General features: G+C 39.1%; 1 protein-coding gene across 2 annotated transcripts; it reads right to left on the bottom strand.

The window, feature by feature from the left end:
• Window positions 1–786: 786 nt before the first annotated feature.
• hyal2a (hyaluronidase 2a) lies at window positions 787–15,229 on the bottom strand. Of its 2 annotated transcripts, XM_057847007.1 has the most exons (6): window positions 14,981–15,229; window positions 14,688–14,844; window positions 9,573–10,545; window positions 4,115–4,231; window positions 3,118–3,207; window positions 787–1,956 (listed from the first exon to the last, which is right to left on the bottom strand). In XM_057847007.1, the coding sequence occupies exons 3-6, from the start codon at window positions 10,500–10,502 to the stop codon at window positions 1,561–1,563; spliced, it is 1,533 nt and encodes a 510-aa protein (XP_057702990.1). In that variant the 5' UTR covers window positions 10,503–10,545; window positions 14,688–14,844; window positions 14,981–15,229; the 3' UTR covers window positions 787–1,560. The 2 variants fall into 2 exon arrangements, with proteins under 2 accessions (XP_057702990.1, XP_057702991.1); XM_057847008.1 differs by lacking the exons at window positions 4,115–4,231; window positions 14,981–15,229 and having other exon boundaries at window positions 14,688–14,886.
• Window positions 15,230–15,648: the final 419 nt, after the last annotated feature.

Here is a 15,648-nt window from a genome sequence, read left to right as displayed (position 1 = left end):
GGAATCAAGGTAGGTTTCCATTAATCGAATAGGTTGTACATTATATTGTGAAGTAAAATAGTACATTCATCAAATAATGCTAAAATGGATATTAATATGCGTGTATATATACAACCACATATATATAACGTAAATAAAATAACAGTGGAGCTATTCAAAACACTAACGGGCGGGGCCAAACCATGTGCAAAAACAGTGCCCTCCTGCGGTCGTATTTCTTATATGATTGTCACAATTATACTAATACCACTGGCAGTACCAATACCATTGCTTTCATTTTGAGCATTTTATATCATATAGAAAACAAACATATATGTTTTAATATTACGATGAAATTAAAAAAAAAGATTATTATGTTATTGTGTATCGGGGATAAACTTACATGTACAATATATAAAATAATAAATATAATTAGTATAGTTCATTTGACCAAACTTTCATTCATTAAAAAATTATTTTAAATGTTAAAGTTCTTCAAAACAGTACACTACAACAGCCATTATAATAATTCAATCATGAGTTAATAATTAAATCTTATATACGCAAATACTTTTTTTAAAAGATGAATTTTAACATAAAAATTCAAATTTATTACCTTATGTCACAGTAATGTTGAAGGGCTATATACTCTACATGTATGCTATAATTGTAGATATACCTTTTCAACAATTATACAACCCATTAAAATAAACAATAATAATTGTGCTGCATCTTTATTTCTGTGAGTTTTGAAAATGTAAATTAATGATAAAGAGCAGAATAAATAAGAGCCAGTTCTGTCAGTGAATCTATTTATTCTAATTGTATTTGCTCGTTACATCACTTGTGCTTGTATTGAATATTTTTTTCACAAGGTATTCATTCACTCAAGTAAGAAATTAGTAGTCGTTGTGGCATTCAGGGCACAAAAATGTCACATGAAAACAGCTCAAGTACATTCAAATAAATACTGAAATGGCCTTCATCAAAAAACATGATAGCCTTGAGTCAGCACAGCTACTGACGTCCACGCACCGACTGCTCACACTTCCTTTGGCAAACATCCTCATCGCCGTGAGAAATGGGGAATCTGACACCTTTGGGAGAAACAGCAAGGTCCAGGAAACTGAGCAAAACGTAAACACCATCATTCCTGCAAGCTCTTGCTAGGTGAAAAAGTTAGAAAAATAACTTTTTTTCCTCCGCGACTTACAACAGTGTTTCTCCACAAAAAAATTCACTTTGTGTCATTGGGTGTTTTACAGCATTTGAAAGGCACTACACAGGTGTGTGGGTGTGTAGGTCTACAGCAGTAGTTCGCAAACCTTGGGGTCCATAATATGATTTACAATAAAATAAAATAAAGGGTGTGCACACTTGTGCAACCACTTCTCATGCATTCATTTTTAATCCCCCCGCTTTAAAAAAAAAATCAATTGAGTTGTACAGAAGACCTGGCATTTGATCAGGGGTGTATAGACTTTTTTTAAATCAACTGTATTTAAGATTCAATATGATTTAAATCAAATGGTAACATTTCCAATTTGGAATATTTTCCCCTAAAATTTCGAGAACCCTATTTTACAGTATATGTTGCACCCCAACATATAAAAGAAATAAAAAAACACCCAGAAGCGTTGACGCTGAGATCCGATAAGCTGCTCCTTTCTGGTACAGAGGGTCCATTTTCTGACAGCGCTCCCCCTCGTAGCCGCTGTAGCACTGGCATTGAAACTCGGCATCAAAGTCCGTCTGGCCCGGCTCGCCGACCATCTCCATTTTTCCACCGGGTCCGACCCGCAAGCTGTGCGTAAGGGGATTCAGGTGCAGGTAGACGTCGGCATCGGGGTCCCGGCGTAGACAGCGGCCATGGGAAGAGCACAGAGCCTGGCTGCATAACTCTGCTGCCGTGGAGACGTTGAGGAGATATTTGCCAAGTGGACCCCGGAGATAAGCATCCAGCTCCGAGCAGGTGGTCTGGAAAAGAGCAAAGAGACCAAAGACAAGAGTTATTGCTTGTGGACATAGGGGCGGATTTACACACTGGGAAGTAATCATTGGCATTGAAGAAAAATAATATAAAATAAAGACTAATACAGTTTATTTATTCTTCCTTCCTGCTTTTTAATGTCGAGGCTTTTTATTTTGTCGTAAATTTACTAATACTGAATATTATGGAAGTGCATCACTGTATCAGACCAGGTGTGATAAATCATAAGACTGGGCAAGTTAATGAGTTAACTATGAGTTAACTATGAGTTAACACAGTTAATTATTTTAATCGGTCTAAACATGCAGGCTTGCCTCCTATGCATTCGGTATATAAAAGAATAAAAACAAATGAATGCTATGGAATTTTCACTAGTATGGCAATACATTTAAAACAAAATTCTGCTATACTGAATACGACTTTTGAATGTATTATCAGACTTAGCGTATGGTAGTGTGATCAATCGTGATTAATCGCAAGGAGCTCATGCTGTTAATCGTGATTTTAAAATTTGTTAACTTTGCCCAGTCCTAATTATAGGTTATTCACATTGAAACATGACATGCTTTAAGTTGCAAGATATTCAGAGTACAGTACAGTATTCCCCACTATTCACAAGCACTACCAAAAAAGGATCATAATTGCCTGAAGAGGCTAACATAGAGCACAATTTTTGAATAAATGTAACTATTTAACGTATTTAAACATACCATATATCCCAGAAGATGACAAAAAAGTAATACGTGATGAATTCCTTCGCTCTGAGCACAAAAAAGCCGATAACAGATGAGAAGTGCTTCTCGGCAAAATTCATTCAGGACTGACTCACGCATACCCAAACAAATCAAAGCACAATTAGAGTAGTTACGCCACTAGTGGGATTAACTTTGTTTGATTCCTTCTCCGTTTCAAGTGTCCTGCCAAGATTGGTTGAACATTGGTTTTACTCCCAAACAAACAAGCGAAGCCCCAACCATCAAAGACTTGTTCTGTGTTAGCATATGACGCTCATCTTTGAAGTGGCGCCCGGAGAAAGAAGAAGAAAGCCGTCTGACGAGAGCAGCTGCTTGAAAGTGATCACGTCATTTTGTGCAAATGTCGCATTTACACAGCGCACACGCATCGTGGTTGGCGTGGTTGAGGCTCACTTTGTTGCTGGCGTAGGCGACGTCTCCCCACAGGATGATGCCCGCTGCTCCCAAAGCCACACTTTCCCCGATGGTGGACACCAGGTCCCTCTGGAACATATGGGTGTGCACTAAGTAAATTAATCAAATTCAATTTTGTTATTACAGAAACTGACAAATGAGTGGCCAGCTGTCCTTATTCAGCTTTGATGATTTCCAAAAATGGAAAGACATTTGAGGTCAGTCAGATTAGCAATGATGATGTAATTGATTCTTTTTTATGTCAAATCAGGTTTATTTACAGTATATAGCCATAAATCATGAAAATATTCAAAAGGGCTTCACAGGCAAAATGTTCAGATTAAAATGTTAAACAAACGATGATGTGGAAATGGCTTTGCCTTTCAAAAATCTTTATCAATCATCCTTTATTCAAATAAATAGAGTCTGACCAAGGATATTATCGTTAATGAAAATTAACAAAATGACAAAAACGGAAATAAATAAATGCTTTGATATAAAGTTAAAAAATAACTTAAAGTTTATTGTGTTCACATTTATCGTAATTTTCGGACCATAAAACGCTACTTTTTTCCTTCATCTTAAATCCTGCTTCTGATAGTCCATTGCGGCTTATTTGTTGATTTATTTGGGTTAATAGGTAACACTTTATTTGAAAGCGGCGCCATAAGACCATCATAATTATGACATGACACGATCATAGGCATTACTGATTGCTTATGACGGATATCACTAAATCCATTTATGTCCAGCTCGGATCTTTTACATCCATTCAAAAGTAAGATAATTTGCCGGTTAACACCAAATGATATCTGTTATAAGCATTCATTAATGCTCATGACTGTGTCATGTCATAATTATGATGCCTAATGACAGTCTTTTAGCGCCACTGTCAAATAAAGTGTTACCAAATACCATACCTAGCACTTAATGAAACAACTAGAACAGTAACTGAAGAAATAATTAGTACAGAACATGAATTTGGATTGTTGCTTACATTTGTAGCTCTGCAAAGCATGCTAAGAGGCATGCTGGACAACAACAGTATTGACAGCGGGTGGCAGCAGAGGTTGACTGTTTCCCCCAAGGGAGCAGTTATGGCCAAATGAAGCTTCTAGAAGAAATGAAGTGTTGCAGCTAATTGGTTCAAAGCTTCATGGTGGTTCATTTGGTCTTATGACAGACACCTACAATATAGTGAGGACACCTGCAGTTTATAGTTCAGTGGGGCTTATCTATGAACAAATTCCGTTTTAACGTCAAATTTGGTGGGTGGCGGCTCATAATCCTGTGCGCCTTATAGTGTTAAAATTACGGTAACTAAAACGGATTGAAAAGAAAGATTAATTTGTTTTTGTATTTTATTTAATATCTTTTAATTATTTTTGTTAAAATGACAAAATTCAAAATAACTGAATAAATCTAAAGCTTCAGTTAAGCTTTTTTTTTTTTTTTTTTTAATCCTGCACCCTAAAAATAACCCATTGTATGAAAACTAAAAGTAATACTAATTTAATGAAAACAACAGTAAAACTAGTCATTTCAAGAAAAATTAAAACTAATAAAAACCAACAAATTACTGTAAAAACTCACAAAACTAGCTTAAATTGAGACAAAAAATCAAAATCAAAGTACACGATGAAAAATCCAAAACTATTATCATTACTATTATTAAACATTATCACTATTGCTTCTGACCCTCATTTTGACCATTTAGGGAAAGTGGACGCCACCACCCTGCCACCCGGATGCATGTGTTACATTTAGGAGCTGATCTTAATCAAATGGTAAAAGCTCAAAAAAGGCAAATATAGGAATTTCTTTTAAGATATCATGACAGGTCTGTTATAAAAACACGCTGTGAACGTTTCAGAGGTGAGAGTTTATTCATGAGTCATTTATTTTAAAAGCGCTCAATTTTTTGTTAATAAAATACATTGCTATTGAATCATATTTTTATTGTGACACTGTGTAAGAAGTGTCTGCATCTAGTAAAACAGCTCACATATCAGAGCAGCACTTTCTTTATTACTTCAATGGCTCCCATTGATGGCGATGGATGTGCAATTTATTCGAAATGAAAAAATAAAATGAAAATAATTTCAAATTGATTGAACAACTATAGCCACTAGTGTCAGTGAAAGAGTTTTAAAAATCCAGATTTGGGGGGGATTGTATGTGGTGGAAGGCCGGAAAGTTATTGTTGCATGTTGTCCCGCTTTCCTCTATTAACATACTCGCATATGCCATTCCTATTTTGCCTGTGGATACTTGTTTCATCCGACCTCACCCTCTGATATCAAGTACCAGCAGGTGGTGGTTCCTGTTGCTTTTTTTAATTTCCTCTTTTTTCCAGGCTCCCTGCCAGTTCAGTAGAGAGACAACTGTTTTTGTGTAATGAAAGAGAATGGAATTTACACTGTATAGGTGAGTTTTGGACATTTGAATCAATTTTATTGGCCGATCTCGATAATTGTAGCGAAACTTTGCATAGATGTGGTGTCACGTTATATCCTTAATTCTTTTAAGGACAGAGGTCAGTGGACAGCTATTCAAAAGATAACACTGAAGACCTTTAACCCTTTATGGAGCAAGTGACTATTTTCGGTCATTTATAAAAACTACTTAAATGTTAGCAATGATTAAGTTGCTTAAAATTGATATAAATATATCATAACTACGCTATTATAAATAATATATATATATGTATATATATATATATGGCGGAAAACACAGACAAGGCTGAAAAAGCAGTTTCTGCTCTTCCACCCCTCTTTAAAATAAACTGCTATAATTTAAGCCAAAATAACTTTTGTGTTTGTTAGAACAATATGTCTATTGGTATATGCTGCCATCGCAGATTCATGGCGCATTAAGCCCCCGAATTATTTTTAATAAGTCCGTTTTACCCTGGAGACCCCCGTTTACAGACGTTGTGCAACCGCTTTTGTTTCAACCCAGCCATAAAAAGTAGGTAAGTAATTATATTTATTATTCAAAATGTCTGTCATTTTAGCTTAGAATCATTAATTGATGTCTAATATCTAGTTTTAAAAAAAAGGACTTTAAAAAATTATTCACTCGCAACTTTTAAACAAATTACGTCACAATGAAAAAAACGGTGTCTGTAAATAAGTCACGGATTTCTACCTGATACTATTGCTTAATTGTATTTATTTGTTACTGTCACATTTTCCCCAATATATTAGATGATAAATAATCAATCCAAACAAAGAACATTTAAAAAAAAAAAAAAAAAAAAACCTTGTTATACTACCATGTTTCACCCATAAAATCCCCCAAACATCCGTCTGTGCCCATTCACAGCTGTGTCTTGATACTTGGTGATACATGCTACATGGAGTTTTTGGATTGAAAAAAGGCAAGTACGCGATAATATCTCATTAAAATCATGGTGTCTTTAATTATGCTTTCTCATGCTCTCACCTTCAGTTACGGTTTTGCTGTTTAATTTTTTTTTTTAAATGCCCTCATGTTCAAAAATTTTCTTCCCCCAAAAATTGAGATTTTAAACTTTCCAATGATGTATCACATATGTAATTTGTATACAAGACAATTTTGAAATTTGGCCAAGTTGGGTGTCTCAGAGCGGAACTTCAAGTCACCTGAGTGTTTTCCGCTATATACAATTACAATTAAAATGAATAAAACTGAAATATATACTAGTTACTAGAGATGTCCGGATCCGATATTTGGATCGGATCGGACGCTGATATGGGCAAAAAAATGCACATCGGTATCTGATCGGCCAACACGGAAAAATTCCGATCCAGACTTCCGATCCAGTTTTTTCAAAGTCCAGTCCGGGTCTTCCAGTGCACCAATTTACAAAATCAATTCCAGTTTTTGCTCCGGTTTCCCTAAAATCCAGTCCGCATTTTACGGCACACCTTCAACACACTACATTTACATTACCGTCTCCCAAATTACCGAGAGACTTCATCGGTAAAAATGTCAGCTGTGTGGGATCATTTCACCTTAAAGGACGACAAAGACGAAGAGGCAGAGTGCAACATATGCCACAATAAAGTCAAGCGTGGTGGTAAAGCTGTAAGAAGTTTTAATACAACCAACCTAATCAAGCATTTCACGAAATACCACGACAAACAATATGAGGAGTATGTTAAGAAAACCGAAGACAAAAAGAAAGGTCCTACGCAACTAACACTGGCAGAAACTTTTGCTATGCGTGACAAACTGGCCCTCGACAGTCCCAAAGCCCAGGGAATAACAAGTCATTGCCGAAGAATTCATTCTGGATGACGAGCAATTACTGTATCTCTCGTGAGTAAAGACGCACCATCCAACACTTGGAACAACGGTACAACATGCCCAGCCGTCATTACATCCTCGATCGATTCGGCCGTGGAAGATTCGAGAACGATTCACAAACATCCAAAATCCGATTATTGAAACACAGTATGTCAAGTAAAGCGGAACTAATACACAGCGCGGTCTTCGGGACGCAATGAGAAAGGGACCACATTGCATCCCGAGAGTAAACATGCTTGTCATAGACCCGGGTAATGTCAATGCTCAACTCACGGCTTTAGCTCAACTCATGCCGCTGGATAAAAAACACAACAAGACCTGACTGCTACTGACAGCCGCTACAAACGACGTCAACATCGTTTTACTGTAGATAATAGATATTATATGTATATAGAACTAGATGCAAGATGGGAGACTCGACGGCGTAAATAACATTGAAGGACTGAAAACTAGTTGCGTTAGTAAACAGCCGCCATCTTAAAGTAGGAGACTTCCCTAGTAGGCTGTTGTGAACCTTCCAAGCGAACCTAATGAACTTTTTATCTAAAATACTCCTAAATCGGCAAAATCATGACTTGAATCTATCTTCAAAACAGTTTTAAAACTTTCACATGTCGAAAGTAGACAGAAGGGAAATTATGGAATAACGAAAGCAATTCTAACAACTTTAACAGTTGATTCGCAAAATTAAATGAATTGAATGTAGTTTAAAGCTGCTGATACAGAATGGGAACTTGAGTATCTTATTTACTGTTTTAAAATGTTAACTTGATACTGAAATAGTCGTTTATTTAAACCTGAGAGGCTTTTTATACAATTTTTGTAACTAATGCACGAAACATTAAAAGCATCTAATAGCTTGGGGGGTTTGTGGGATTTTCCATTGAAGTTGTTTGTGTGTTTTGCTTTTTTAAGACAGTTTACAATATTATTTGCACGTTTTACTGATTGACTATGCCAGGGGTCTCCAACCCAGTCCTCAAGGACCACTGTGGGTCCTGGTTTTTGTTCCAGCTGATCCAGCAGAGACAGTTGAACCAATGAGGCTTCTGCTAAAACAAGCCACACCTGACTGCAATCAACTGATTGCACTTGTAAAACACCAGATTGGAAAAAAATTGTTGTCATCTTGTTTGGTAGGAATGAAATCCTGCACCCACAGTGGGCCTTTGTGGAATAGGTTGGGGACCCCTGGACTATGCCATTTCTGTTTGTTATTTATAATGTTTTGTGTTTGTCACTGAATAAACAGGTCAGTTTCTTGTTACCAACCGTTGTGTGTTATTCAAACTCACCTAATTCAGCTGGCTAGTTGTTATCAAGAGTACTAAAACCTTTTTCAACATGAGTCTGACAACTAAGTAAGGAGGCTAAATAACTTTAAACTTTAACACATGCTCAGACAGGCCGGTATCGGTATCGGTATCGGATTGGAAGTGCAAAAACCTGGATCGGGACATCCCTACTAGTTACAGCTCCAAGTAACACTCTAAAGTAGATTTTTTTTAGTAGTAGTATTTAACACATTGCATGTAACTGATAGTGATTCATTTAAACCGGGAAGACTGGCTGTGAATGCTCATGTTTCAGTGCCATTGACGGCGCTAGACATCCAATGTATTTTGACTGGGGGGGGGCGAATGAACGAACGTTCCAATCTTAATGGATTGGACGTCTAGCACCGAAAATGGCAGCAAATGATTTAAATGGGTGCCCTGTAGTGGCAAAAAAAAAGCATCGTTCGTACATGAAAGGGTTAAAAAAGCAAACGTCAGATTAATCGCCCTCACCCACAAGCCATCCCTAATCCAAGGGATTTAAAAAATTTCACCTGCTACCGCAAGTGACGTTCCTGTATTTATTCCCTGATCATAAGGAAACCATCAACATGGTGTTAGCGAGCTTTTAAAATGGAACAACACCCATCCGCACACAAATTTGTCATATCAGCACAGGAAAGGACTGCACTTGCTGATAAGATACGACTCTATGAAGTGCTGAGATTTAAAATGGTCACAGAAAAACTGAGTAAGAGAAAGACGGGTTTTGTTTGTCCAGAAGGTCAGAAAGAGTTAACACATAGTTCAGAAGCGATAGGAAGGAGCAGTGACGTTTATAAGGATAAGTGCAAGGCAATTTGGATGATGTGAAAAATGTCTCACCTCCGTCAACTTCTCCAGAGAGTTCATGTACGTTGGTCGAGTGTACACAAAGACGGGTCGTGCCAGACCGTCGCCCGCCGAAGCCAGACGCAGGCCCTCCTTAACGCGATTTCTCACAAACTGGCGTCCAGAGGCTGAGGAGCGCAACACCGTGCCCATGTAGATGGATGGGAAGAGCGCGGTGCTCTCTGTCCACAGCCAATTGAGCAGCTCATTGCGAGCCACCTCCACGTCTGGGCACCGGCCTGTGTAGCTCTCCAGAGTTCGCCTGTAGTCATGGTTGTAGCAGTCTGGGAACAGGTAAAAGCCCCATAGCTGGTTGGGTCGCAGGTGCTTGGCCAGCTTCAGCGTCTCCAGCATGAACCTCTTGGCGGACAGCTCAAACTCCTGCAGGGCCACTTTGGACACCCGCTCCGGTGGCCAGGTGGGGTTCTTCTGGCGCACCAGCTCACGGGAATGCCTGCGGTAAATGTCCTTAGCCTCCCAGTTGCGGATCCAAAGAGGGCGCCATTCTTCCCAGTCAATAACCGCCAGACCTTTGGCACTGGGCTCGCGGATGTATTTCTCCAAACCCTCCGGCATCTTGGCGAGATGCTGCGCCAGACTAGCGACTTGTGGCAGACCCCCATTGATGGGCGTTCCATCTGGCTCAAAGTGGGGGTACAGGCCAAGTCGGTCATTGTAAAATATGGTGAGGTTCTGCTTCACGAAGCCCTCATTGGGGGAGGCAACGATCTGGAACTGGTCCAGCTGGAGCGAGACGCGGTGACGCGGGAAGCAGTCCTCCGTCGGGGCGTTCCATGCCAGAAGCAGAGGTTTATGGGAGTACAGCGGCCATACTGTGGCTTTCGGTTCCGAAGCTCTGGTTACATCCCGCAGTAGAGCAATCAGCAGCAGCAGGACTTTGCAACCAACCGCTGTCCAGTGCATGTCTCCAGATGGGAATGGACAGAATTGACTGTCTCTCTTTGCTCTGCAATTAGCACAAGTCACCTACATGAGCCTGTTTTAACTTTACCTTTGCACTACATACAGTGCCTTGCAAAAGTATTCGGCCCCCTTGAACCTTGCAACCTTTCACCACATTTCAGGCTTCAAACATAAAGATATAAAATTTTGATTTTTTTGTCAAGAATCAACAACAAGTGGGACACAATCGTGAAGTGGAACAAAATTGATTGGATAATTTAAACTTTTTTAACAAATAAAAAACTGAAAAGTGGGGCGTGCAATATTATTCGGCCCCCTTGCGTTAATACTTTGTAGCGCCACCTTTTGCTCCAATTACAGCTGCAAGTCGCTTGGGGTATGTTTCTATCAGTTTTGCACATCGAGAGACTGACATTCTTGCCCATTCTTCTTTGCAAAACAGCTCGAGCTCAGTGAGGTTGGATGGAGAGTGTTTGTGTACAGCAGTCTTCAGCTCTTTCCACAGATTCTCGATTGGATTCAGGTCTGGACTTTGACTTGGCCATTCTAACACCTGGATACGTTTATTTTTTAACCATTCCATTGTAGATTTGGCTTTATGTTTTGGATCATTGTCCTGTTGGAAGATAAATCTCCGTCCCAGTCTCAGGTCTTGTGCAGATACCAACAGGTTTTCTTCCAGAATGTTCCTGTATTTGGCTGCATCCATCTTCCCGTCAATTTTAACCATCTTCCCTGTCCTTGCTGAAGAAAAGCAGGCCCAAACCATGATGCTGCCACCACCATGTTTGACAGTGGGGATGGTGTGTTCAGGGTGATGAGCTGTGTTGCTTTTACGCCAAACATATCGTTTTGCATTGTGGCCAAAAAGTTCAATTTTGGTTTCATCTGACCAGAGCACCTTCTTCCACATGTTTGGTGTTTCTCCCAGGTGGCTTGTGGCAAACATTAAACGAGACTTTTTATGGATATCTTTGAGAAATGGCTTTCTTCTTGCCACTCTTCCATAAAGGCCAGATTTGTGCAGTATACGAATGATTGTTGTCCTATGGACAGACTCTCCCACCTCAGCTGTAGATCTCTGCAGTTCATCCAGAGTGATCATGGGCCTCTTGGCTGCATCTCTGATCAGTTTTCTCCTTGTTTGAGAAGAAAGTTTGGAAGGACGGCCGGGTCTTGGTAGATTTGCAGTGGTCTGATGCTCCTTCCATTTCAATATGATGGCTTGCACAGTGCTCCTTGAGATGTTTAAAGCTTGGGAAATCTTTTTGTATCCAAATCCGGCTTTAAACTTCTCCACAACAGTATCTCGGACCTGCCTGGTGTGTTCATTGGTTTTCATAATGCTCTCTGCACTTTAAACAGAACCCTGAGACTATCACAGAGCAGGTGCATTTATACGGAGACTTGATTACACACATGTGGATTCTATTTATCATCATCGGTCATTTAGGACAACATTGGATCATTCAGAGATCCTCACTGAACATCTGGAGTGAGTTTGCTGCACTGAAAGTAAAGGGGCCGAATAATATTGCACGCCCCGCTTTTCAGTTTTTTATTTGTTAAAAAAGTTTAAATTATCCAATAAATGTTGTTCCACTTCACGATTGTGTCCCACTTGTTGTTGATTCTTGACAAAAAAATTAAATTTCATATCTTTGTGTTTGAAGCCTGAAATGTGGCGAAAGGTTGCAAGATTCAAGGGGGCCAAATACTTTTGCAAGGCACTGTATATGGAGTGTAGTCAATAATCAAACCATTAGGCACACCTGCACAAGCTACTAAGACCATGTTTCACCAAAGTGCTGTCAGAGAGGTTTATTATTGCAGTTCTTTATTGGTTTGGAGTTTTTCCGTCACAGTCATACTGTTCCTGCGGGACTTTCACTCACCTACAGTTGGCTGGCAGGAAAGTCATAATTACAGTGCATATTTGTATTAAAAACACACTATACTCATTGCTGATGAATTACAAAACATTTCGTTGATTAGCTAAACTTGACCATTTTTGTGACGTCCTGCATGCACTAAAAATGTCATATAGATTTACACTCAAGTCGAAATTTTCAAACACATATTATTATAATTTTTTTTTTTTTTCTGTGATTATGCCAAACGCGACTCACACATATTTTTTTTAACCTGATGTTGGCAAGGCTGATAGTGATGTAACTTGGAATGGCAAATTTTCTGACACATTCAGCACTAATTTTGGGAATTTTCTCAACTACAAATGCCCCTTTACTTTCCTGCACTGATTCCTTACTATCTGTTACCCGGCATAATGATCATACTTAACATCAGTTTGCTAATTCAAGTCGTATCCTAAGGCATCACTTTAATAGAGTTGGAAAGAAATTGGCTAACTTGTTCTATTGATTCTTTATTTAACCCTTCAGAGGGTACTCATTTAACCATACGCGGACTTTAAGAGGGTGCCAGGGGGCCAGGCCACCCTGGGGGCCGAAAAGTGTCATTGCATGTAATTGACTTTCCTATACTGTATATGATTTTAAAATTAAGAGTTTTCCGGTAAAATATTGTCTATAGAGGTTGTAAACCAAAAAAAACAAACAACAAAAATGAATCAAATGAACAAAAAAAAAGATATTTTATAATGGGTCAAAATTATTTTTGACTAGCACCTTAGACGGGCATTTGCTTTGCTTAGCCAAAACCACCGAGGACCGAAGAGGCAAGATAGATATACGTAATTTTTTCAAACCTAAGCTTTCAAAAGCGACAAAAACTATTGAGCATGAACCAAGCATTGAAAATGTGGACCATGAAACGCCAGACAGCACCGCCAAAATGGTGAGCAGTTTCAATTTGCCCCACTAAAGACGCTAATCGTACAACAGTGCCACCACCGGTGTCTTGCCAATGTAGTTACCCCGGTCAAAAATTGTATCCCCTGGCCGCGGGAGTGCACACACACATATTAGTTATGAGTTATGTAGACTTAAACAATTAATTTACGCCAAACAAGAACCACAGTTATATATTTTGGACATTGACGTTTATTAAACTGGAGAAACTCCATACAGGACTTGAATTACAGTAATAACAGTTATAGGTCATCCTATGAGTATAACAATAAAGCATTGCCTTCTTTACGTTCAGTGCGTATGTTATGTTATACGACAGAAAAAAAGTTTTGTTTTGTTTTTGTGATGGATGGGCAATGTTTAAAAACCTCGGAGATAACTACATAACCAAAATACAAAAATCAAGCAAATCAGTGCAGCGCGTTAGTTCCGCCCAGGGGATACAATTTTTGACGGGGGTAACTACATTGGCACGACACCAGCGGGTATACCATATTCAATGGATGGCGATCTTGGCGAAAAGTATAGCTGTCCTAAGCAGCCTGATTTAGAATTCCCCTCAAGAATGATGGGAAACAAAAAAAACGCTAATTTTGAATATATTATAATAAATATTCGTGTAAGTTAATTTTATTGCTGACACTGCGTTTCGGGGTCATCAACATGTTGGCCCCCCTGCTCCAAAAGTCAAACTCCGCCTATGCATTTAGCTCTTTGGGTGCTATTGACAGCACTCGATCCAAACCATTTTTTTCTGGGAGAACTTGGCATCCCACCTCAAAATAGATTGGACAGGTAGCGCTGTCAATGGCAGTCAATGCGTTAAATACTATGAAATATATTTTTTAATGATAATAATAAAAATAGTAATTAACCGCATAGATAAAATAATCTGCAATTGAGCAATTCAGAGTATTCCCCGCCCACTGCCCCAGTGCCCAATGCCCATTGTTAGGTGGTACAGTATAGACTCCAGCACCCCCGCGACCCTTGTGCGGATAAGCGGCACGGAAGATGAATGAATGACGTCCAATTATGTGTATTAATCATTTTGCTGTGAATTTATCACCAGTAGAACGTCGTTCATTCGCTACCACAGTAACCATCCCTCCCAGTTCAAATGGGCACGACGTCTGTCGCTGTCAATGGTAGTCATTGAGTTAATTACCAAAAATAGTCACTCGCCCTATAAAGGGGTCATAATATTTATTACAGACAACTATAACACATTAGACGTTTTACACAAATACAAAACTAATGTAATTTAAATGGCGTTATAATAAAAATAATATTTGTACACAAAAACTCGTAAAAAAGTCAATTCCAAATGAACTCATCGCCGGGGTTCGCTTACCTTTCCCGGCGTTGTGGACAACCATTCCCTCCAAAGTTCCCGACGACAATTGACGCCGCCGTTTTTTGTTGTTAATACATCAACGCAAAAAACAGTCAACCGTGCACATTACTGCTCTTCTGTCTTGTGTATGTTAGCGGTTTGCAGCAGTTTCGTCCTGCCAGAGAAAGAGGCTGACTGATGGACTCCTAGCGGGCTGAAGACACGAGCAGCAGCCCCCCTGCGATGATACAAAGAACCACCACTGGGCGGTTCCACTCAGCTGCATAAAAAGGGGGTGCACCATAGCATACCGGACTTCCTAAAGTGATGGAGAGTGGGGCGACAATCTTCAGTCGAAAATCAACCAAATTTTCCAAGTAGACTACTCAAATCCTATGTGTTTTGAATTTTTCCTCTGCACTGCTACTATAATCACATAAAATAATTCACCCGTCTCCCCTCCGCAGAGTGAGCCGCTCCAAAAAGTTTGTCATGATCCATGAGAAGCAGATACTGTACAGTAACGATTCATGCAAGGTCACAGCCACACAGTCTCTTCCCTAAAAATAAAAAAGCAGGGACACTAATGAGCACTTACTCCACGCTGGCTTTTAAGTATAATCATTTACAGTTAGATAAATATACGGCAATTTGGTTGAAACTTCCCACGGAGACCTTTGACAATTCATTCATGCATTTCCCATTAGCTTGCGGATAAGCACACTCATTCAAAGAAAATTATTCGGTGATTTGATTGTAATGCATTTACATTTTAAAATGGTTTTCACTCTTTTGCTAATGTGGAAATGGATTTGGACGTCTACCGCCGTCGACGGCAGTCAGTGACCTAAACCTCTACACGGTAGGTGATTTATATCGGTCATTTAAAGACACTTGATTTATAAATTATCAATTATTATTATTATTATAATTTGTTATATATATGTTTTTGTCATTTCTGAAATAAATACATGTATAT

This window comes from Corythoichthys intestinalis, chromosome 9 (assembly GCF_030265065.1).
Source record: "Corythoichthys intestinalis isolate RoL2023-P3 chromosome 9, ASM3026506v1, whole genome shotgun sequence".
NCBI lineage: Eukaryota > Metazoa > Chordata > Actinopteri > Syngnathiformes > Syngnathidae > Corythoichthys > Corythoichthys intestinalis.
This window is presented reverse-complemented; position numbering and strand designations above follow the sequence as displayed.

Bases quoted from the DNA above. Each gene is read 5' to 3' on its own strand.
- hyal2a (XM_057847007.1), bottom strand. From the start codon at position 10,502: ATGCACTGGACAGCGGTTGGTTGCAAAGTCCTGCTGCTGCTGATTGCT. The intron at 3,208-4,114 runs GTAAGCAACAAT...CATATGTTCCAG, and splicing joins TGCTTTGCAGAGCTACAAAT to AGGGACCTGGTGTCCACCAT. The intron at 1,957-3,117 runs GTGAGCCTCAAC...GCTCTTTTCCAG, and splicing joins TCGCCTACGCCAGCAACAAA to ACCACCTGCTCGGAGCTGGA.